Source organism: Geotrypetes seraphini, chromosome 4, assembly GCF_902459505.1.
Source record: "Geotrypetes seraphini chromosome 4, aGeoSer1.1, whole genome shotgun sequence".
Lineage (NCBI taxonomy): Eukaryota > Metazoa > Chordata > Amphibia > Gymnophiona > Dermophiidae > Geotrypetes > Geotrypetes seraphini.
The window spans coordinates 267935758-267959560 of NC_047087.1; the positions used below are offsets into that span (position 1 = coordinate 267935758).

Here is a 23803-nt window from a genome sequence, read left to right on the forward strand (position 1 = left end):
TTCTTAATGCACTTTTGCCTCCTATCAAAGATTTATTAGAAAATCCAGTCAATCAAGAATTTCAGTGTGATTCTTTGTGATCATGCAGGAATCCTTGATTGGCCAGGATCCCAATAAGCTGCAGACTAGAGAAGGGTCAACATTTTTCGCCAAATCTAAAACAATCTTTCCTTTGTCATCTACGGTAGAAAGTTAGAATGTGGCCAAAAGTTCCACATTCTCCACCTTCCTTAACCAGTATGTAATCGAAAGTCATATGGTTTTGTGCAGCATAAGCACTAATTCTAGTAATTTCATCTTGCAAATCATCAGTGGCTTCTGCTAAGTCTGCAGCAGCAATTTCTATCCATGCTTGAAGGTGAAGTATAGGCAGGGCCGGATTTAGATGAAAAGAGGCCCTAGGCTATTCCACTTATGAGACCCTTTCACCTCCCATTTTTAAGTTTGTAAATTACATGAGAGATAACAAAATACATCATTACAGTGATATATATCAATATGTTAAATGAAACATGTTGTTATTGGTACAAACCTTTATAAAAAATGTGACACGGATAATAAATAAAAAAAAGTCGAGAACACTTATTTGACATTTATTCTCAGCACCATATATAGTACTTGTAACAATAACTAATCAAACATAACACACAACATTGCCCCTTCCTATGTCCATAGTGCCCCCAGTGCGTCCTTCATCACCTCACCCCCCCTCTGATGCCCACCTGCCTCCCATCCCCCTTCCATTGAACACCCCCATGCCATACTGCCTGCCTGCCTTCCATTAAACCTCCCCACCCTCCTCCAATGCCAGCCTGCTTGCCTTCCATCCCCCTTCCACTGAAACCCCCCACCCCACCCCACGATGCCAATCTGGGCCGCCCTGTCCTGACGGATCCACATTTTGCCTCTCTCCCCGCGGGACTAGGCTTTGCCCAGCTGTTTCTGGACTGACGTCTTTCCCTCCCCGATCCTCCTCCCAGGGCAAAAAAAAGAAAGGAAGAAGTCGAGTCGGTGCCCCGTTGCGGCCAGAGCCGGTTCCGATCCGGAAGCGTAGAATTTCTCCTTATTTTCGGTTCAGTGTTTTAGTGTTCACTGTTTTTAGAATAGTGTAATTTTAATTTTGCTAACAATTTAATGTAGGCCCCTCTTGATCTTGAGGCCCTAGGCTGAAGCCTAGTTAGCCTATAGGAAAATCCGGCCCTGTGTATAGGCAAGTATTTCCTTAGGTTACTCCATAGCCTATCACCTCTTAACTTCATCCTATGCCCTCTCATTTCAGAGCTTCCTTCCAAATGAAAGAGACTCAACTCATCCGTATTTATGCCATGTAGGTATTTAAACATCTCTATCATATCTCCCCTCTCCCGCCTTTCCTCCAAAGTATATATATTGTGATCTTTAAGTCTGTCTCTACACGCCTTATGATGTAGCCTTCCTCTGGACCGACTCCATCTTTATATATCTTTTTGAAGATGCATTCTCCAGAATTGTGCACAATATTCTAAATGAGGTCTCACCAGAGTCTTATAAGGGGCATCAATACCTCCTTTTTCCTACTGGCAATACCTCTCCCTAGCATCCTTCTAGTTTTTACCATCACCTTTTCAACCTATTTGGCCACCTTAAGATCACATACAATCACACCCAAATCCCACTCTTCTGTCATGCACATCAGTTCTTCACCCTCTAAACTGTACTGTCCCCTCGAGTTTTTGCAGCCCAAATGCATGACCTTGCATTTCTTAGCATTAAATTTTAGCTGCCAAATTTCAGAACATTCTTCATGCTTTGCTAGGTCTTTCTTCATGTTATTCAAACCATCCGGGATGTCTGCTCAATTTCACATTTTGGTATCATCTGCAAAGAGGCAAATCTTACCTGACATCCTTCAAGTGTTTGAATATTGACACTATAATCATTCTGTCATTTTTATGTGTAATTACTATTTGCCGTTTTTTGCAGCTTGAAAAGAAGCAAAAGGCCGGTGCAAAAAATTTTGACAGCCTTTCAATTAGTGCTTTTTAATGCCTACTTTGGCAGAATTAATGGCTTCAGATATTTTCATTGTAGCCAGCTTGGTGGCAGAAATCATGGCTTCGGATATTTTCTGTAACTAGCTCTTTTAATTTTTAATTTTGGAATATTTTCTGCACTCTACCTTACAGAACTGTTCCAGCTGAGAAATATTCTTAGGTCTCTTTGCATTCATGTAATGTTTAAGATCTTTACTAAGGAAACAACTAAAATATCAGAGACCAGCTTCAATGAAGCAGTTCACTGGCTTCTGTTGGAGTGATTTTTCTTTTTTCTTCTCTTTGGAGTGGCGCTACGGTGGAAAAATGTGTGCCTCGCTGCCCTGTCAACTCAGCTTCTAGATCCCGGCCAGCAGAGAGGCAACTGACAGCTAAGTGAATGTTTTTTAAGTGTCAACTATCTAAGTGACTGTTTTTCTCAACAGAGTGCTTGATGCATCTTTGATCTACTTGAGATCAGAACAAGATTTATATATATTACTGTTTTTGGGGGGTGCCTTCTATTATCTTTTTTAGTATGACTAGTTTTTTTCTGAGCAAAGGAATTTTCCTCTTTTTTGAGGTTTTTGTTTTTTGCTTAGTTTTTTTCCGGGTCTAATTTGGCCAATGATAATACTGCTGGACTCCATAAGAGCACTGCTGTAGCCACCTTGTGTTGGTTTGGTGCTTGTTGAGTTTTTTGAGTCAATGTTTATAATTTTGATTAACGATTTCCTCCCTAACCAATAAAGATTTCCTATCATTATTATTTCAGTGGTTGTAAGCCAGCTGTTTTTGTTTTGTTAGTGAAATGTTTAAGATCTTACCATACATTATCAATAATAATCTAATCTGGAGACTGTGAAGTGCATTCCAAAACTTTCATCTTTCTTTCCTGTGATACTTAATTATTAAATATCCAATCACTTTTCAGATTTAATTTCTTCATTAGACGTCAGACATAAGAATTACAATAATGGGTCACATCAATGATCTATCTAGCTTAGTATCCTGCTTCTTACAGTCCCCAAACCAGGTCCTAAGTATCTGGCAGAATCCCAACAAGCAGCAAGATTCCATACCATGGATAAGCAACGGCTTTTCCTGGGTTTACCTTAATAATAGTTTACAGACTTTACCTCCAGAAATTTGCCCAAAGCTTCTTTAAATGTAGCTATACTAACTGTGTTTACCATATTCTCTGGCAATAAATTGCAGAGATTAATTCTGCATTAAATGAAAAAAATATATTTTTCCTATTTGTTTTAAAAGTATCATACCGTACTTGTACCCTACAATTATCCACAAGGAATCATTGTGGCTTACATAAGAATTGCCACTGCTGGGTCAGACCAGTGGTCCATTGTGCCCAGCAGTCCGCTCATGTGGCGGTCCTTAGGTCAAAGGCTGGTGCTCTAAATGAGTCCAGCCTCACCTGTGTATGTTCCAGTTTAGCAGGAACTTGTCCAACTTTGTCTTGAATGCCTGGAGGGTGTTTTCCCCTATAACAGACTCTGGAAGAGCATTTCAGTTTTCCACCACTCTCTGGGTGAAGAACTTCCTTACGTTTGTATGGAATCTATCCCCTTTCAGCTTTAGAGAGTGCCCTCTCGTTCTCCGTACCTTGGAGAGGGTGAACAACCTGTCTTTATTTACTAAGTCTATTCCCTTCAGTATCTTTAATGTTTCGATGATGTCTCCTCTTTTCAAGGGAGAAGAGGACCAGTTTCTCTAATCTCTCACTGTACAGCAACTCCTCCAGCCCCTTGAACAATTTTAGTCGCTCTTCTATGGACCCTTTTGAGTAGTACTGTGTCCTTCTTCATGTACGAGGACCAGTTCTGGATACAATACTCAAGGTGAGAGCGCACCATGGCCCAGTACAGCGGCATGATAACCTTCTCCAATCTGTTCGTGATCCCCTTCTTTATCATTCTAGCATTCTGTTCGCCCTTTTCACTGCCACCACGCATTGCGTGGACTGCTTCATCGACTTGTCGATCAGAACTCCCATCTCTTTCCTGGGAGGTCCCTCCAAGTACAGCCCCAGACATCCTGTATTTGTGCTTGAAATTTTTGTTCCCGACATGCATCACTTTACACTTATCCACATTGAACCTCATTTGCCATGTTGATGCCCATTTCTTGAGCTTGATTATGCCATGTTGCAGATTAATAAGGATTCATAAAAGTAACATCAAGGATCAGTTAATATAGAGTTCATGTCTTGGATTACAGTGAGAATAGATGTGTCTTTAATGATTTCCTGAATTGAAAGTAGGAAAGGATCTGTCGCAAGCAGGTTGGAAGGCAATTTCAAATCTTGGGGCCTTGGAACTTGAAGGTATTTCAAGTTTCAAGTTTATTAGTTTTTTATATACCGCCTATCAAGGTTATCTAAGCAGTTCTACAATCAGGTACTCAAGCATTTTCCCTATCTGTCCCAGCGGGCTCACAATCTATCTAACGTACCTGGGGCTATGGAGGATTAAGTGACTTGCCCAGGGTCACAAGGAGCAACGGCGGGGTTTGAACCCACAACCCCAGGGTGCTGAGGCTGTAGCTCCATCCACTGTGCCACACACTCTCCTCCAAGGTAGACTCGAGGAGTGATTTTTTTTTCCAGATTCAATGTGGAGAGGGAAGAGACAGTTTGCAATGCTGGGTCATTGAGTTTTCCCCATATATAGCCTTGTGGTTCATACATGCGACTTTAAATTGGATTCTGCTCTTAACTGGCAACCAGTACAGCTCCACCAGTAGAGGACTAGCCCTCTCAAACCTGGTTTTTTGAAGGATCAGTCTAGCTAATGTGTTCTGGAGCAACTGTTTCTCACTGGCTTTCCGCTAAACCATATCTGCTACACACCACATTATGCCTCTCCTCAAGTCACTTCATCATCTCCCTATCTGTTTTTGCATACAGTTCAAACTCCTCTTACAAACCTACAAGTGTATTCATTCCACAGCTCCTCGGTATCTCTCCTCTTCCTTCTCTTCTGAAAATCCAGATATACAATGTCGACCGGGTCACCCTTGTCTATCTGCCTGTTTACTCCCTCGAAGAAGTGCAGCAAGTTCGTCAAGCAAAATCTTCCTTTGCTGAAGCCTTACTGGCTCATTCTTATCAGATTGTGTCCATCAAGGTGATCAATGATACAGTCCTTTATCAGCGTCTCTACCATCTTTCCCGGTACCGAGGTCAGACTCACCGATCTGTAGTTTCCCGGATCTCCCCTCGAACCTTTCTTGAAGATCGGCGTAACATTCGCCACTTTCCAGTCTTCATGCTATCATGAAGCATTGGAGAGAACATGAATAGCTATATTTTGGACAGTTTTCAAACGACAAAGCAGATGTTGAGGAAGACCAATAAATATGCTGTTACATTATTCCAGTTTAGACATTAGCTGAGTGTAGAGTACAGGCTTCTGAAGAATCTCATCTTTGAAGTATTTTAGACTGTCTCAGCGTAAAGAAGCAGGATTTGACTAATGATGAAATATGTTGATCAAAGGATAACCTTTGGTCCAGAATAATTTCTAAGTAGTGAAATCGAGTCACAAGAGAGACAGGAGTGTAATTTACCCTCTCCACCCCCACCCCCTCCAAAGCTTGGAAACATGAAAGTCTTACTACCTGCACTTTCAGAGAACTTACCATCAGCCCTTTCTGAAGTCCCTCCTGCAAAAAGTCCAAGAATACCAAAATCAAAGCTTGCCAGGGCTCTACATGCTTCAACGCACACCAGTGCTGAAATGATTTCCAGGCAATAGCATAAGCTGCCGCTGTGGAGAACTTCTTAGAACTGAACAACATGGTAACAACCACATCCAAATAACCCTTGCTTGACAGAGCCATGCCATAATCCTAAAGAGTTCCAGATTCTCGATAGGAACCAGTCCCTAATGAGAAAATCCACTTGGACCAGAAGTCTGAGGCCTTCATCCCTCTGGAGATGAACTAGGTCTGCATACTATGGTCTGCGGGGGTCACTAAAGCTACCAAGCTTGGATGGATCGCAATCCTGCAAATGACTCAACCGAGCATGGACCACAGGGGAAACATGTAAAAGAGCTCGCTCTCCAGCCAAGGTTGGACTAACGCATCCAACCCCTCTCTTCTGAGCTCGGATCTTTGGCAGTAGAAACAGGGTGTCTTGGTGTTCACTGCCAAGGCCATCAGATCTATCTGTGGAGGCCCCCATTGCCAAACTATGGTGTTGAATGCATGTGGAGACAGAGACCATGCCACATGTTCAAGAGGCTGCCAACTAAGAAAGTTTGCCTGTGCATTTTCCACTCTTGCAGAAAACAAACTGAGGGGGCAGGAGCAGCTCCCTGGGAAACACGTGAAGTTGGAAAACATGAGTGCCAGTTTTCTGCAAGCAACTTGCTAATTCAGATACAACTCTACTAGCAATGGTATCAAGTTCCAACAATATAAAGCAAAACAAACACAAACTTGTAAAACTTGGCTGAAACAATCAATATAGAGTGTACTTTTTATGAAACCCTCAGAGTCCTGCACTATTCAATAAATGAATTGAAACAGCTAGCGGCAGGTATGCAGTTTATCTTTCATCTTTCATATATAATTTGAGCAGGTGAACTCTCATATAACATCCTACTTCAACCCACACTGAAATATGTGCAATGAAAATACAAATATAACCAGCGACACTTATCTTTTAACTGGTCACTTGGCGTTTAGCATGAACGCCTAGCCCATAAATAAGAGGCCCGACGGGACCCGTTTCGCCGATTAAGGCTTCTTCGGGGGTCTGTAATTCAGGTTGTGGAAAAGATTCAAACAATTAATACTAACTCACTATACACTCGAACAGACAAGTGTATCTTTCTTGAAATAATTCACGGTACTCACTGTAGACAGCTTGATCTGCCCTTAGCAGATCAAAAAATGGCGCCGGCAAACTGCCGGAACCGCGCATGCGCTTAAGAGTCAAAAATCAATGACATCATGAAATGACCTAACGGAAACTATAACATTGCTGGCTTCACTGTATTTAAAGAGAAAATCCATCGATATTCTTTTTGGTATAATTTCCTCTGTTTATCACTATCTCTCTTTTGGGACTCAACTTTATCAATACAAAAACACTTTAGATCAGTGAACTTGTGCTGAAATTGGACACAATGTTCTACAATGGGAGCTGTTAATTTCTTGTTCTTTAAATTTGATTTATGCTCCGATAATCTAACCTTAAATTGTTGGGTTGACATACCGACATACCATTTAGAACAGGGGAAAACTATTACATATATGATGTGATCTATGGTGCATATCATGAAATGTCGAATGGTAAACCTCTTCCCATTGCTCGGATTGATGAATTCTTTTGTAGGGACGGTCACTTCACAGAAACTACATTTCCCACATTTCACGTCACCGTCTGCGCATGCTCAGAGGCCCTCCGGACATGGCCCCAAGCTCAGGGAAAACGAGATGAGGTTTGTGTGGGGCAGGACTAGGGGTGGAACAGGGCAGGGCAGGGTTGTGGGTGTGTCACAGAAAAACATTTGCTCCATTAGTGTGCTGGAGCAAAAAAAAAAAAAAAAAGATTTTTGGGGCACTGCTCTAAACTCACCGTGCCTTTAACAATTGATGCTAAACCAGATCTTACTGGTTTAGCGTCAAGGTATTTTACATACTAATGCACACAATGGCTCACTGCAGTCTTTGCCATGCTTCCTAGCAGCCTGTCTCTATTATGCAAATGCAGTACAGCGAAGTCATTAATATTACAATGAGCACACCGGGTGAAGCAGAAACTGAAACGCCAACTTTTAACTCTCCAAAATTACCGACTGGTCTGGGGTGCTGGTACTATTAAAAGTGTGTTGGTGCATGTGGTTGGGGCTGGGACTGACGTTACATGACATGGAAGTTCAACAGAAGTATCTTTTTAAAATTGCTTAGCCAGTAATGAGGAGTAAAAGGAATTTTTGCTATGATGTCCTACGTTTTTGTCCATTTGTGGCTTTCAAGCGACAGAGTCAATCAGGGTTGCGATATACGTATATAAGTGTGTTAAAACTGTGTCTCAAGCACGTGTTTAAAAGGTGTGTCATGCATGTTTGTTGAAAGCTGCCATTGGCTTGTTGGTAGTTCTCCACCCTCTCCCCTTCCTTCTCCCGTACTCTCCATCCAATAGCATCATCAATAAGGCACACCTATGACTGATGCGACAGCATAGCATTTCCTGACGCTGCGACATTGCATTTCCTGTTGCATGTGCATATTTATGCCTCTTTCCATGGACTATTCTGTGCATGTGTCAGTCGCTTTCTCCAATGTCTGATCCATGGACCTACGTGAACTTCATTTGCATGCTAGGTTCTTTGGGCATCACTCGTCATTTTGAAATTGTTAAGTTTACCGGCACTAAAGTGGCCCATGGGATTTTAACGCAATTTTAGAGCATCTGGGCCAAAGTTTCTAGATACTAAGGGCAGAATGCACAAAGCTCAGGCAACCTAGTACAAAACACCAGGTTGGGATCATGCCAGGCTATGCTCAGCAACAATAGTATGCAAATTATATGCATGCTATTTGTGCTGAGTATCCTAGTGAAAGGGGGAGGAACTGTGCCTGGTGCCTGCATGCAAGAACTGAGCAGTAGGCACAGCTCTTGTGTGCGGGCTCAGTACAGTTCCTGAATGCCGGAGCTCTCGAGTAGGTTTATTTATTTTTTCTTACATATAGATACAGCCATTGTGCATGTTATCCAAGTTTCCAAGTTTATTATAAGATTTGATTAATCGCCTATTCCAAATTCTAAGCGATGTACAGCTAAAAATTACAAAGTCAAGGGAAGCATACATGACTAACAAAATTATTACTAAACATATTAAAATATCATTAAATACATAACATAATATAACATGACTAAACATGACTGACAAGACTATTTTTACATACGAGATCAAACAATGGGAAAGTTACAGGAAGAAATACAATCTAATATAATAAAATGCTAGGCCGCACATGCGCACTCAAAAGTCGTGTTCCCTGATCCGTCGCGAAAACACGAGTGCGCATGCGCTGCCCCTGCTGCGGCAGCGGCTTTCAAATTGAAAAAAAAATTTACACAGTTGTGGCGGCCTTCCTCACCCCCGCCTCTCACTCTACATGCTACCGGCTCCTCTCTAGAACTGCACCAGACTCTGCTGTTCTTCGGTCTGCCCTGCTCCTTGCCTTACTATATTTTTAAGTTGAAAGACGAGGCAGCGGCTCCTCTCAGGATCCCCACCTGCGTCGGAAGTCCAATGCAGTCGGGTATCTTGAGAGGAGCCACCGCCACCGTGTCTTTCAAAGGCAAGGAGCAGGGCAGAACGATCTTCAAAATGGCGGCAACTCGATCTCCGTTCCTCCGGGGGAGGGGGGGTCTGGGAGGAGAGGGATCGCAGCCACTCAGCGCACCCAGCGAGGAGCCCAGCGACTTTCCGCTGACCGGGACCCGAGTCATTTGCCGCCCCCCCCCCTTCCCTTACCGCGGGCCCGACTGGCGATTTAAACAGCGTGTGCATCAGTCTTCACACGCTGCTTCGGGCCCTTCTACTGCCCTGATTTGCTCCGGACGTGCCAGAGTAAATCAGGGCAGTAGAAGGACCCGAAGCAGCGTGTGAAGACTGATGCACACGCTGTTTGAATCGCCATGTGTAGTCGGGCCCGCGGGAAGGGAAGGGGGGGGGGGGCGGCAAAGGACTCAGGCCTGCGTTTGTAGTCGCGACTGTGGGAAGGGAAAGGGGGTAGAGGAAACGCTAATGCTGCTGCACAGGGAACTGGTGTGGGGGAAGGGAAATGGAAGGGGGAGGGAATGCTGCTTTGCACACACAGAGAGAGGGAGGAAGGGAGACAGAAAGAAAAGAAGAAAGATACAGGGGCAGTTGCACAGGGAACTGGTGTGGAGGGAGGGAAATGGAGGGGGAGGGAATGCTGCTTCGGACAGACAGACAGAGGGAGGAAGGGTGACAGAAAGAAAAGAATAAAGACACAGGGGCAGGGAGATATACAGAAAGACAAACAGACAAAGGGGGCCAGGGACAGAGACAGAAAGAAAGACAGCGGGAGTCGCGTCAGGAGGGGTGCGGGATGCCGCAGAGGGAACTTTTCCAATGGGTGCAACTGGGCGGCTGTCGGGAGCCTCTGATCAGGGGCAGAGCAAGGTAAGTGTATCATAGGGATAAGAAGGAGGAGGGGGAGAAAAAGGAAGGGACACCTACTGCTGGACAAGGGGAGAAGGAAAGAGGTGCTGATGGACAGGGGGGTGAAGAAAAAGGAACGGAGGCCTAATGTTGGACAGGGGGAGAAGGAAGGTGCTGCTGGACAGGGGGGAGGTAAAACAAAGGGAGAAGGGCTGCTGCTGCATAAGGAGAACTGTGAAGGGGGGGGTGGACACAGGGGAGGTAAAAGGAAGGGAGAATGGACAGGGGGAGCAGGCAAGGGGTGGTGATGGATAGCCAAGGAAAAAGAAAGTCAGAAAGAAAGAAAGCGGCTAAGGAGAGAGAGAGAGAGAAAGAAATAAAGAGAGACACACACACATATATTCTAGCACCCGTTAATGTAACGGGCTATAAGACTAGTTGAATATAAAAGAAACAATTAAGGTAAATAACACATTGGGAAAAGGGGAAGAAATTTATTGTAATTTAAGGAGAGATTAAAAACATAAGAAATTCAGTTAATCACTAAAAGCGTCTTTAAAAAGGAAGCCCTTAAGTTTGCTCTTAAATTTGTCTAGAACTCTTTCCTCTCTTAAGTAAATTGGCAGGGCATTCCAAGCTTGGGGAGCCGTAACCGAGAAGATAGAATGACGTTATGTGTGTGTGTGTCCCACCTATCAGCTGTGTTCTGACCATAGACATGGAATAGACAATGACACGGGGACAAATTTTTCCCCGTCCCCGTGGGAACTGATTTTCCTGTCCCGTCCTGACAAGTTCTTTTTCTGTCCCTGCCCCATTCCTGCAAGCTCTGTTCTCATTTACACAAACCTCAAACACTTTAAAATCATAAGTGTTCAAGGCTTGTGCAATTAAGGCAGAGCTTACAGGAATGGGGCAGGGACAGAACAGCGACAAAACTCATGGGGTCAGGACGGGGAAATTGAGTTACTCCCGACCTGCCAGAACAATTTCAATGGTAAGAGATGGGCATTCCCTTCTGTGCCTTACAAGGAGTGCTCATTGTAATACTAATGAGCACAGGGTTCTCGGTGGCTGCTATTGTGATTGGCAAAAGCCCCCTCTCCCTCCCCTTTTGTGCATCAAAGGCTGAGCTGCCTTGCAAGTAAGGCTGGCTACAACCAGTCTTGTTTCCATGGCAAACTTTTGAGCATCAGGGCCTAAGTGCCTGCATATATTTGCAGCAATGAGGGCTTTTCAATCACAGCCCCCGTAGACTACCAATATATTGAAAGTTTGGCTGTTCATCTTTTTAAAAATAAATATCCTTTGGAAGGAATATATTTTTATGCTGTTAACAAATTAAGAAAGCATCATCATGTGGATAGTAAAAATCATTTTAAAAAATTCATCAATCGTAACTGGGGTAACTACAAGAAAGCATCTTCGAATAGCTGCGTCTTTAGTAATTTTCTGAACCTACCCTTTTCGTATCTGACCCACCAAGGAGTTTCATAACTTAACTCCTGTGCAACAGAAAGCCGTTTAACCAGTCTCGACGAGTCTTGGATTCACGGACATCATCTGTAAAGCTAAACTCTCAGAATGCAAAGATCTTTTGGGCGTATAAATGAGGATATTACTTTTAAGACATTCTGGGATATTTCCATACCTTCAAATGTCTTTTAGAATCAGTTCTAAACGGTGTGTTGCTCTTGACGTACGCGCCGGTAGGACACCCACTGGTGCCTATGTTGGAGTGCCATTTCAAGAATATGGGCCTAATTTTTTATTGTCCGTTGCATGTGCAATTTCCCTTATAGATTACTAGCATACGTTCACAGGTAGACGCCTAACTGTAAGTGCAGAAACTTATGTTAGCTTGTGGCTAGTAAGCACTTGCCCCTCTCCCCCGCCCCACAGCCAGAATTAATCATGTAACTGCTAGTATTTTATACCATTTAAGCGAATGTAGATGCCTTCCTCTGATGCTATGTGGAAGGGAGATGTTTAAAGAGGATTCTGAACTATGAATAATGCTCTTGATTCATTAACGATTGATGATATGTAATCGTACTGTACTTCCCTGCTATTTTTAGTGGGTTAAATGTGTGCACGGAAAGTATCGTTATATGTTGCCCTTTGAATCATTGTGAATGTTTTATGCTGTAAACCGCTTAGTTATAGGTGGTTAAGAAATTTTGGAAATCAATAAATTATGCGGGTCTTTCCCACGGGTTAAGGCCATTTCTTCTGCAATTTTCCATTTTCCAAATTAAAGCCCAGCCATTAATTAAACTTACGGCCTCTTTCACAAAGCCGCGCTAGCGGCTGCGCTGCACTAACGGCCCCGATGCCCATAGAGATTTAAAGGGCTTCGGTGGTTGTTGCCGCGCGGCTTTGTAAAAGAGGCCCGTTAGTATGTGAGCCCTTAACACAGCCTATTTTTATAGATAAGGGCTCATGCGTTAATCCTGCGCAGGAATGCTGATGTGCCAACCGATTAGGGCAGCAACACCCGCTCTCTACTCCCAGACATGCTCCCTTGACTGAAAATTAAAAAAATATTTTATAGCGATAAGCTCTTTTAAACCGCTCTAAGCAGGCATTAGTGCTCGTCACAGCTTAGTAAATGGACCTCTAAGGGCTCCTTTTACGAAGCCGCGTTGGCGGTTTGACGCGCGTAATAGCGCATGGTGAACTGCAGGCCGCGCTAGCCGCTACCACCTCCTCCTGAGCAGGCGGTAGTTTTTTGGCTAGCGTGGGGGCTAGCGCGTGATGAAAAGTCCCGTGCAATAGAGCCGCTAACGCGGCTTCGTAAAAGGAGCCCTAAGTGTAAAGCTGTGTATGCAATTTTATAGAATTAGGAGGATAATGGCTTACAGAGCTTATTATATAAGGACCCTTTTACTAAGGTGCGCTAGGGCGTGTGGTATGGCGCGCGGTAATTTCCTGCATGCGCTACAAATGCTAGCGCATCTTAGTAAAAGGAGCCCTAAGTTGCGGAAAAGCATTTTTAAAGTGTGGTTGCCACAGGTTAAGAACCACTACAGCGGGACACACTCAGGCATCACACAGTAGTTTGGGGATTGACACGTACTTTCCTCACACTAAAAATACTTTATACCGTGTTTCCCCGATGATAAGGCAGGGCCATCAAATAAGACAGCCCCCCCTTTTTAGAAAAAAATGTAAAATAAAGCACCCCCCGCAAATAAGCCACCCACCGATACCTGCGCTTACCCGAATCGGGTGGTACGGTGGGTGACTCCGTGTGGTCCCTCCGTCTACCGTATTTGCCTCCATGGCTGCGTGCCGCGCCTCGTCATGAAGTGAAGAGGAGGAAGTGACAGGACTGCAGCGCGCGCACGTGACTCCGCGCAAGGAAACACAGGCAGCTTCCCTCATCCCTTCCTAACGGAGACTGCAGGAGTTTGTTCACGGCCAGAACATCCAATACAGGTAATAAAATTCTGTTTTTTTTCAACAATGTACTGTAGTCTTCTTCATGGGTAAATAAGGCATCCCCCCGAAAATAAGCCCTAGAGCATATTTTGGCCTTCCAAAAAAAATAAGACAGTGTCTTACCATCGGGGAAACACGGTACTTTTTAGCGCTGGGGGGGGCATGTTTTGGAGTCAGAGAGTAGGTATGTTCTGTGCTAATCAGTTAACACATAACACATTGCCGCATGCCATTAGATTAACATGTGATTAATGCAGGAGCTCTTACTGTTTAGAAAATAGATGTTGGTAGGGGCTCCCACACTAATGGCCATGCGCTATGAATGAAATTATTGCATGACCATTAACTGAGAAAATAGGGAATGTGGCCATTTTACAGCCACGCTAAGGGCTCCTTATACAAAGGTGCGCTAGCGTTTTTAATGCATGCACCGGATTAGCGTGCGCTAGCCGAAAATCTACTGCCTGCCTAAATGGAGGCGGTAGCAACTAGCGCACGTGGAAATTTAGCGCGCGCTATTCCACATGTTAAGGCCCTAGCGCGCCTTTGTAAAAGGAGCCCTAAATGTCTCCATATACAGGAAAGCCCCGTGTGGGGTTACAGCAGGCCACATTTTAGCACAGTAAAAGGGCTCCCTAATCTCTATTTGTGAGAACAGTTTTTTAATTGCATATTTATAAGTAAATAGCATTACATGCACCTAGATCATCCTCTCTCATTATGGCATTTAGCTCCCATTAGGGAGGAATTTTGCATGGGATCAGAAAATAACATACTGTAGATTGCATATATTTTTTAAAATTTATTCTTTTAAAATATACAAAAACAAACTACAGCTTAAGAACCATTTATACGGCAATGGTTATGTCTATAACAGAAAACAAACAAACATAAATCTAGACATATTGGTACTGATGTTATGGTACCAATAACAGTCAAGCAAAAATGAGAAAACCCAGGGGGATCAAGAAGCGAAGCAAGCAACAGGTAAGGGAGAAAAACGGGAAAAGGAAAGTACGGTACATTGTATTTTCAAGTTTATGCACTACTGAGATTGAACCCTTTTTACAAAATCGTGAGTTCCAGCACGGCGATGTGACGTAGCCCATAGGAACTGAATGGGCTGCGTCATATTTGCCACACGGGAATCGGTACCACAGCTTTGTAAAGGAGCCCCAAGTCTATAAAGTTTAATTTGGGTTCTAGCTGCATATATGTATTTACAGTTTCTTTTATTGTAAACCGCCTAGAAGTCGCAAGATTGTTGGCGGTATATAAGAATAAAGTTATTATTATTATTATATGCAGGAATAAATGAGCAGTTTCCATCTAAGCAGTATTCTGTAAGTACACACCTATATGTAATGACACATACTTTGGGGGTGTGAATTCATATGGGTAGAATATGGCTGAGGCACACAACTTCACGCGTAGATTTTAAGATCTTATAATCTACACGTGGTCTTTTACAATCTAGGCACGATCATTTATACTAGTGGAGTGGATGAAGTGATTATTGGGTATTATTTTTTTATTATATATTTAATTTTAATAAATCATTCTAAAGAAAGAAAAAAGTTCATTGTCTCTGAATTAAGTGGAGGGGATAAAACTGGGCATGCCCCATCAATTAGCTTAGAGACGTAGCAGTTATTGCATTTTAATTTTGGTCTTTAGCATATAGTTACTGCAACATTTTAGCATAATTTTATAAAATGTGCTCATAATATAGAATGGATTTCTTTACTGTTTGTTTACTTTTTCCAGGTATTCATTCCAGGATGAAGAAGACATGTTTATGGTAGTAGATTTACTCCTAGGTGGAGATCTTCGGTATCATCTACAGCAAAATGTACAGTTTACAGAGGATATGGTGAAGCTTTATATTTGTGAAATGGCCCTAGCTCTTGATTATTTACGAAGTCAACACATTATACACAGGTAATATAAATATGTCCTATGTTTGTACTAAATAATATACAGTAAACTCTCAGTTATCCGACACCCATGGGGATTGGTGGATGCCGGATAACTGTAGTTTCTGGTTGCTTGAGAGTTACGGTAAAAATAGTTTTGTCTCCCTTCCCACCTCACTCTATTATCTCCCCATCCCCACTTTTAGGTCCAGTATCTATTCTTCCCTTCTTTCTGGGTCACTTTCTCTTCTCCTTCTCCCCCTACTTATGGGTCCACTTATCTCCCCTCCCCTACACCCTGCTGGACCCTCCCTCTATACACACACCTGGCCCACCTCCCCCATCTCCCCTCCCTCCATGCAAGTCTGGCATCCTGGACTCCCTTCACTTACCGAGCAGAGACAGTGCTGAAAACAGGCTGCTCGTAGCCAGCCCCAGCAGGGCTTTTCCTCTGATGCATCAGAAGTGATGGGTCAGAGGCAAGGCCCTGCCAGGGCTGGCCGCAAGCAGCCTGTTTACAGCACCGACCAGCTGCTGCTGCTGCTTGAGATAAGGAAGGGAGGGACGGGGATGGGGAGGGTTGCAGCTCAGGACCACTGTTGCTGCTGCTGCTTCAGGACTGGAGGGAGGGATGGGGTTGAGTGATCGCAGCTCAGGACCACTGTCACTGCTTCAGGGCTGGAGGGAGGGGGAATTCATGGCTCAGGACTGTTGCCACTACTGCTTCGAGGATGATTTTTTTTTTTAATGGTTGAGTAAGAGTGCCGGTTAATCGGGATTCTACTGTATTGAGTAGTTTGTGAAGCAGAGATCATGAGATAGTCAAAAAACCCAAGGAGCTCTTTAACTAAACTATGTTACACATTGAGAATAAATTCTCCTCATTGTGGTCTCCTGTATGTATAGTACCTCAATGTTCTCCACTGTCTCCTATATTATTTAATATATATATGACGACATTGAAATACTTGAAACTATTTATCTCAGAATAAATTTTTATGTATGCTGATGATATTTTCATCCTACTTGAAGTTGATCCATCATTATCAACAATAGATATTAATTCTTGTATTTCTAGACTTCAAGACTGGTCTTCTCCTGTACGTATGAAATTAAATGCTTCCAAAACCAACTATTATGGTTTGATTCAATTACACATAATCTTCCGCCTTCTATAAGATTAAGTTCAGGTGATTCTTTAAAGATTGAATATTCATCTAGAATTCTGGGATTTGTTTTAGATTCTACTCTATCTATGGCAAACCAAATTAATAATAATAATAATAATAATAATTTATTTTTTTGTATACCACTATACCAAAAGTTCAAAGCGGTTCACAACAAAGTAAAAAACACATACAATCAATATATATAGAGTACATTAAAACAGTCAAAAATGCATCAATTAAAAAGTTAAAAAGCAAGGAGAAGTTAAACAGTACTACTACTAAGATAATAAGATGTAAAGATATCAAACATGCGTGTCTTTAGTGATTTTCTAAAATCAGAATAAGAAGTAGCCTCTAATTAATAATATATCTAAAAAATGTTATTTTAGTTTACGGATGCTAAGGAAAGTTTGTTATTTTTTTCACCAGCATCATTTTGTAGTGTTGATTCAAGCTATAATATTGACTTATTTGGACTATGCCAGTTCCCTTTACATTGGTTTAAGTAAAGGTAATTTAAAGAGATTACAATTTATTCAGAATATGCCAGCTAAAATAATTTTTGGGAAAAACAAATACGATCATGTTACTCCATTGTTGAGAGCTCTGCATTGGCTTCTGATTTATTGGAGGGTTCAGTTTAAATATGCAAATGTTATTTTTAAGAGTTTATATGGGATTTTTTTCCCTATTCCTTCCTCTTTCTTTTAACTCTTATCGCTTTAACTCTACGAGGTATATACATAAATTCAAACTATTACTTCCCTCTATTAAAGGGATTCAAACTTTAGGTAGGCTTTCACATTCTTTAGTCGTTACAATGGTGAAGATCTGGAATGACCTTCCTCCAGACATTAGAATTCTTGCCTCATTAACTCGTTTTAGAAAAACCCTGAAAACATATTTGTTTACAAAATACCTTACAGATAATTGATAGAATTCTCACTTAATCTTTATATGTTGATAGTTACCGATTCTCTTTTTCTACTGTTCATCACTAATCTCTGAGATTATCTTTTGTTAACCGGTTCGAGTCCCTTCGAGAAATGATCCGGTATATAAAATCAAGGATTAGGTTAGATTAATGTGAGAAAAATGGCCTAAAATGCAGGACATGGTAAAGTGTTTTGCATTAAATTTACCATTTGTACATTCTAACCACATGTTATTTATTTATTTTCTTTTTTAGGAGATTGCATGTCATGGATGGAGAATAGGTTTGGAAGCACTGTTCAGCTAGCAGGCTGACATTAGCATGCGCTAACTGAATAATGCCGGCTTAACATGGCCAGAGAGTGAAATAAATGAAAAAAACCAAATTTACAACTGTACTTGAAATGGGCGTAGCACATGGGAAAGTCCCGGATTGGGACATGCTAAACCCATTTACTAGTGCAGTTTAGTAAAAGACCACTTGAGTATCTAGTTTTAGGAACCAAAGTTGGACTCCCAAGTGAAAAACTTATGTTCTGCTGAAACTAAATAACAAAGTTTTCAAAACTTTGACGTTGAAAGTTTGCTGAAAATAGGCATCTAACTTTAGGTACCCGAATTTATGCCTATTAGGCACTTACCTAATGTTAGGTGTTTGTTATGCACCAAGGAACTGATATTATAAAGGGTGCCTGAAGTTAGTCATTTCTATGGGCGCAGCATGAGTTAGGCACCACTAAGCACAATTCTACCAAAACTTAGGCCCTTGAAATGTAGGCCTTTAAAACCCTCGCCTAGCTTAGGCTCTCTTTTGCTAAGCAGTGGTAGAGGCAGTGTCACAGTAAAAACGGGGGTGGGGGGGGGGCAGACCGCCCTGGGCACTGTCTCACTAGGAGCACAGCACTCTCCTCCCCCCCTCACACTACATTTTCACCTTCCCTTCTCCGCCCCCCGTACCTCTTTTAAATCTTTGCCAGCGTGAGCAACTACTCTAGTATGTTGTATGCAGGCCAGGCTCCCTCTGAAATCACTTCTGGGTTGCGGGGCAATGAAGTGACATAAGAACGTAAGAATAGCCTTACTGGGTCAGACCAATGGTCCATCAAGCCCGGTAGCCCGTTCTCACGGTGGCCAATTCAGGTCAATAGTATCTGGCCAAAACCCAAGGTGTAGCAATATTCCATGCTACCAATACAGGGCAAGCAGTGGCTTCCCCCATGTCTTTCTCAATAACAGACTATGGACTTTTCCTCTAGGAACTTATCCAAACCTTTCTTAAAACCAGCTACGCTATCCGCTTTTACCACATCAGAGGGAAAGCCAGCGTGTGCAGCAGGCAGAGAAGCTGCTCATGCTGGTGAAGATTTAGAGGGACAGGGGTGGGAAGGGTTGGTGTCAGTGTGGGATGGGGGCAGAGAGGAGGGTATGGGGTTGGCACAGAAGGAGAAGGAGGAGGGTGGAGAGGACATGGGGGGCACCACTGCCCTGGGCATCTCCCACCCTCGCTAAGCCATTGGGTAGAGGCTTCTACCATGGCCCGGGATGCTAAATGCTCTGATACTGCTCCAATGCTCATAGGAATTCTATGAGCATAATTGAGCAACAGAGCAGTGTTGGAGCATTTAATACTATGGGCTGCGGTACAAACCTCTACCGCAGTTTAGTTAAAGGGGGTGTAGGGGGTTAAGGGGCTATTTACTTAGATCTAGCAAATAGGGATTTTTTTTCAATCTGAGCACCTAAATAGTGCAACCTATTTTTATTAGGAATCTAAATTTAGGGGGAAATTATTAATGTTTATTAAAATTTGGTATCTCACAATTTACAACAGATTAATGACTTACAAAACACAAGAAAATCAATTAAAAAAGAAAAGAACACCATTATCAATAGGAAATACCTAATCTAAGTATTGAAGAAAGGAAAAAATCCTCTTTATGTTGAAGTTTAGTGAATGCAGTCTTATGTCCACTGACAATCTAAATATTACCTCAAATTAAATGCCAAATTGAAAAAAAGAAGAGTTTTCAACATAGACTTAAATTTTATAAATGAAAGTTCACTTTGAATAACTTGTGGAAGATTGTTCCATAAGAATGGAGATAAAAAGAAAAAAAAAAACATAATTACAAGTTGATTCATAATGAGCCATTTTTGGTGAAGGAAGTACCAGTCAACTGACCGTAATGTACATGTTGGAGTATATGGATTGGTTACAGCAGCCAAGTATGATGGAAATGCATAATGTAGAGCTTTAAAAGTCTCACAAAAAATTTTAAATTTAGATCTATAGTGTACAGACAACCAGGGCCCAATTCTATAAAGGGCACCTAACAGCACCTAAGTTTCGCCTAAAGTTAAGCGGGAGTTAGGCATCCAAACTAAGTGGTTAATGAGCAATGGGTCTTAACAAGTGATAATTGGCAGATGGGCTTCCAGAGGATGTAGACCTGAGTTTCAAGATGCATCCACAATTCAGTAGGCGCCCTTTGGGAAAAACTGTGCCTAACCATATAAGGATGGGCGTAGCATGGGAGAGGCTTCGATGTGGACGTCTCTTCACTCATTAACATATATTTGGGCGCCATAGTGCATCCATCTAATACGGAAATTGTAGGCAAATGAAAACCAGGTCTACTTTTCAGTGTGGTTTGGGCTTTAGATAGACGTGAGTTCTATGGATGGAATATAGGCGGGTTTTGGATGTTCTTGATGTGATCTTCTAAATAGGGTTTAGGGATTTATTTTTGCTTTATTAAGCTCAAAATACATTTAATAAGCCACCACTTAAATAGGGCACATCAATACAAATATGTTGCATGCCAAACCTACTAGTTTTCTGGCCAAACAGCAATGTTATTTGCTAATTAGAGCACATGAAAAACACAGCTTTAGGTTTCGTGCTAAAAAAACAACCTTTTTTTTCTGACTAAAAATGCTCCAATGAGCTCATTCTTCAAAGAGATGCAACTACATGACATAAATATATATTGAACAGATAACTTAATTTGCAAAAGGGTATAACCAGAAAAAAAACAGATACAGACCTTAGCATGGCTTCTAGTTCATTGGAAATGGAGTTGTGCAGCTGCACAATGGTGACCTCATTGTGAGATCATCAAAGTGCACCTACAAGGTAGAATGCCACAATTAAAATAAACTGCCACAATATAAATCGGCAAGTTTTTTGAAGACAAGTCAAGCAAGGTATTTCAATTTCAATATCCTGTAAATAATCCTCACTTCTGTATTCCTTATTTCAAGAAGAATTCTTAGCAAGTATTCAAAATTCTTGATTTTCTCCAGCACAGTAACTTCAATAAAGTCAAGCACTCTCAAATACTTTCAAAAGATCAATAAAGTTCATATTTTATCATTCAAATATGGGAAGGAGTTGACCTCTGCGGCTACATCTGTACCAAATTAAATCTTGTATGGTGCAGACTTCAATGTAGTTAGCCTTCTCATCAGTCAGGATCTGACCACCTCCAATTTTTAACTATGTACTTTTTCTTTTAAATATAATTTCAGATATAATTTAATTCCATTTCACTTATAATTAGTTTAATAACTTATCTTAAATTCATAGCTGAATGGGGCTTTTGCACTTCTAGCGTCTCTTGTCCGTTGAATGTGCAGAGCTTCCGACTCCGCGGACTGCTCCCCTCGCGCCGCTTCAGCTGTTGTTGTGACAACGCCGCCATGAAACATCTGCCCTACTTCTGCTGGGAAGAGGTGGTGAGGGGCTTCAGCCGCAGTCTCAAGATCCCCACTAGACCTGCCTTGTGCAATTAAAATAGGAACATGTCCTATGGGCTGTTGTTTAGGATTTGAATCCATGACCTCTGTAAGATGAGCACAGGGCTTTTACCCTTTGAGCCACAGCAGCTCCTAGTCAGGTGTCTGTGATATCATAGTTTAGTGATATGCTAAGGTACCATCATATGGCTAGGATATCCTAAGCTTTCATGGTAGGAACCCCCTGACTAAAAAGAAGCAGCTTAAAAAGGATGTCTAAAAAGGTTAACGTCCACATAATGCTGAGCATCGCTTAGCATTCTTAAGCAAGATTCTGCAACGTGTGCCTAACGAGGGCGTCCAAATGTAGGCACACTTTGCGGAATCAGGGCCCCAGTGTAAACTTATCAATAGAGGAGTGATATGATCATATGTTTTAGCTTTGAATAGAAGCCTAGCTGCTGAATTTTGTAATATCTGTAACCTACATAAAAGTACTGCTATGATTCCACAATATATTGAATTACAATAATCTAACCTTGATATTACAAAGGCATGAATAAGTGTGTGAATGGAGTCAAAATCTAAGGTCTTACTGACTAAATGAATACATGAAAGCCAGTAATAACATTATTTTTAATACCTGCCTTATCTACTATTAAAAGGAGAGTTTACTGTCAAAAAGGATGTCTAGATAACAAAATATCTTTGCTGGAATCAAATCAACAACATATAATCCCATATTTTTCGCTCCATAAGATGTACTTTTCTTCCCCCAAAAGTGGGTGGAAATAAGGGTGTGTCTTATGGAGCAAGTACTCCCCTCCCCCCCGTACCTTTTTTTTTCCTTCCATTGTTCCAGTGCTCCTGCTAATGCTCCTGCCCCTCCCTCGCTGGATGGCTGTCCTCTTTTCCGGCACCCACATTAATATCTATGGGGTGCTTTTAATAAGTTGTCTTAAGTGCTAATGGAGTTTAAAATGGCAGACTATGGGACATGCTCAGACATTCTGTGGTACGTGCCATTTTAGCATGTGCTAATCCACGTTCCCAAAACTTTTTAAAAATTTTTGGGGAAGGATTGCATCAAGGGACATTCATGTGCTAAACAGCGTATCTACATTACTTTGTGCCAACTGGTTAGTGCAGGATTACCCAGTGGAAGTGGTAGACACTAAGAGGGGCATAATCGAAAGGAACATCTAAGTCTGTGTTCATCTAACTTGCAAGTCGTCCAAAGTAAAAAACAGCCTAGGACACATTTTCGAAAAATACGTCCAAAATTGTTTTCTTTCGAAAATCGTTTAATTATACGGCCTGCCGATCTGATCATCCAAGCCGCTAAATCATCCATCTTTATACCACATTTCTATCCAACTTTTCGTCCAAGTCCAAAACGTCTACAACAAACCCTGTTGTACATGGGAGGGGTCTGCAAAGTGATGGACTGAACACCCAGATATGCCACCTAAATAGTGGGGTACCTTACAGGGCACTGCTGTGAACTTAACAGAAAGGGTGCCATGTCTTCTCCTCACTACAGCTCCCTTATAGGTCATGGTGAGCTCCCCAAACCACCTCCAGAAACCCCTAGACCCACTTATCTACCACCCCAATAGCCCTTATGGCCTCAGGAGCCACTTATTTGCCAGAATAAAAGAGTTTTGGGGGTGTATAGGGGAGTGCACATATTTTATTATCAATGCAGTGATTACAGGGGCATATGAGCATGGATTCTCCTCTCTATGGGTCCCTAACCTACCCCCAAGATGACTTAAGCTGCCTCTGTGCTGGTCAACTAGACTTTCCTATGCCAGGCGGCCAGGTGATGATGGTCTGGAGGCTGAATTTTAAAGCTGTGATTAATATTTTTATGGGGGTGGGGGGCTCGGTGATCACTGGGGTAGTGTGTGGGGGGTCTGTGTTATGTGTTTGCAGTGCTTATCTGGTGAGTTTAGGTGGGTTTTTGTGACTTAGACCATGTTTTACATGGTCTAAGTCACAATGTCCAAGTTTCGTCGATCCTGGGCTGTATAACTTTTGGTTATACATGCTGTATGAATAAGTCTAAGCCGGCCCATGTCCCGCCTAACTCCTGCCCTCGACACTCCTCCCGAAATGCCCCGTTTAGCTTTGGTCGTTGAGCGCACTATGTAGGCCTAGGTCGTTTAGAAATACGTCCAAAACCCGTTTTTATTATCGGCACTTGGACTTATTTGGGAAATGTTCGTCCAAGTGCCGACTTAGGCTGGTTTTTGGACGTTTTTCTCTTTCGATTATGAGTGCCTAAAAATGTATCTAAATTCAAGAAGAGGTCCAAAGAAGAGCGACTAAAATGATAAAGGGAATGGAACTTCCTTGCAGTTGAGGCTCTTCAACTTGGAAAAAGACAGTCGAGGTGAGATATGATTGAGATCTACAAA

The 23803-nt window shown here is 42.1% G+C and overlaps 1 protein-coding gene across 1 annotated transcript in view; it reads left to right on the plus strand.

Moving 5' to 3' along the window:
* Nucleotides 1-23803, plus strand: part of STK32C (serine/threonine kinase 32C) — an 85825-nt gene that overhangs the window by 3329 nt on the left and 58693 nt on the right. The window contains 1 exon segment of the mRNA XM_033942759.1: nucleotides 15392-15565. Within this exon segment, the coding sequence (XP_033798650.1) occupies nucleotides 15392-15565 (174 nt within the window).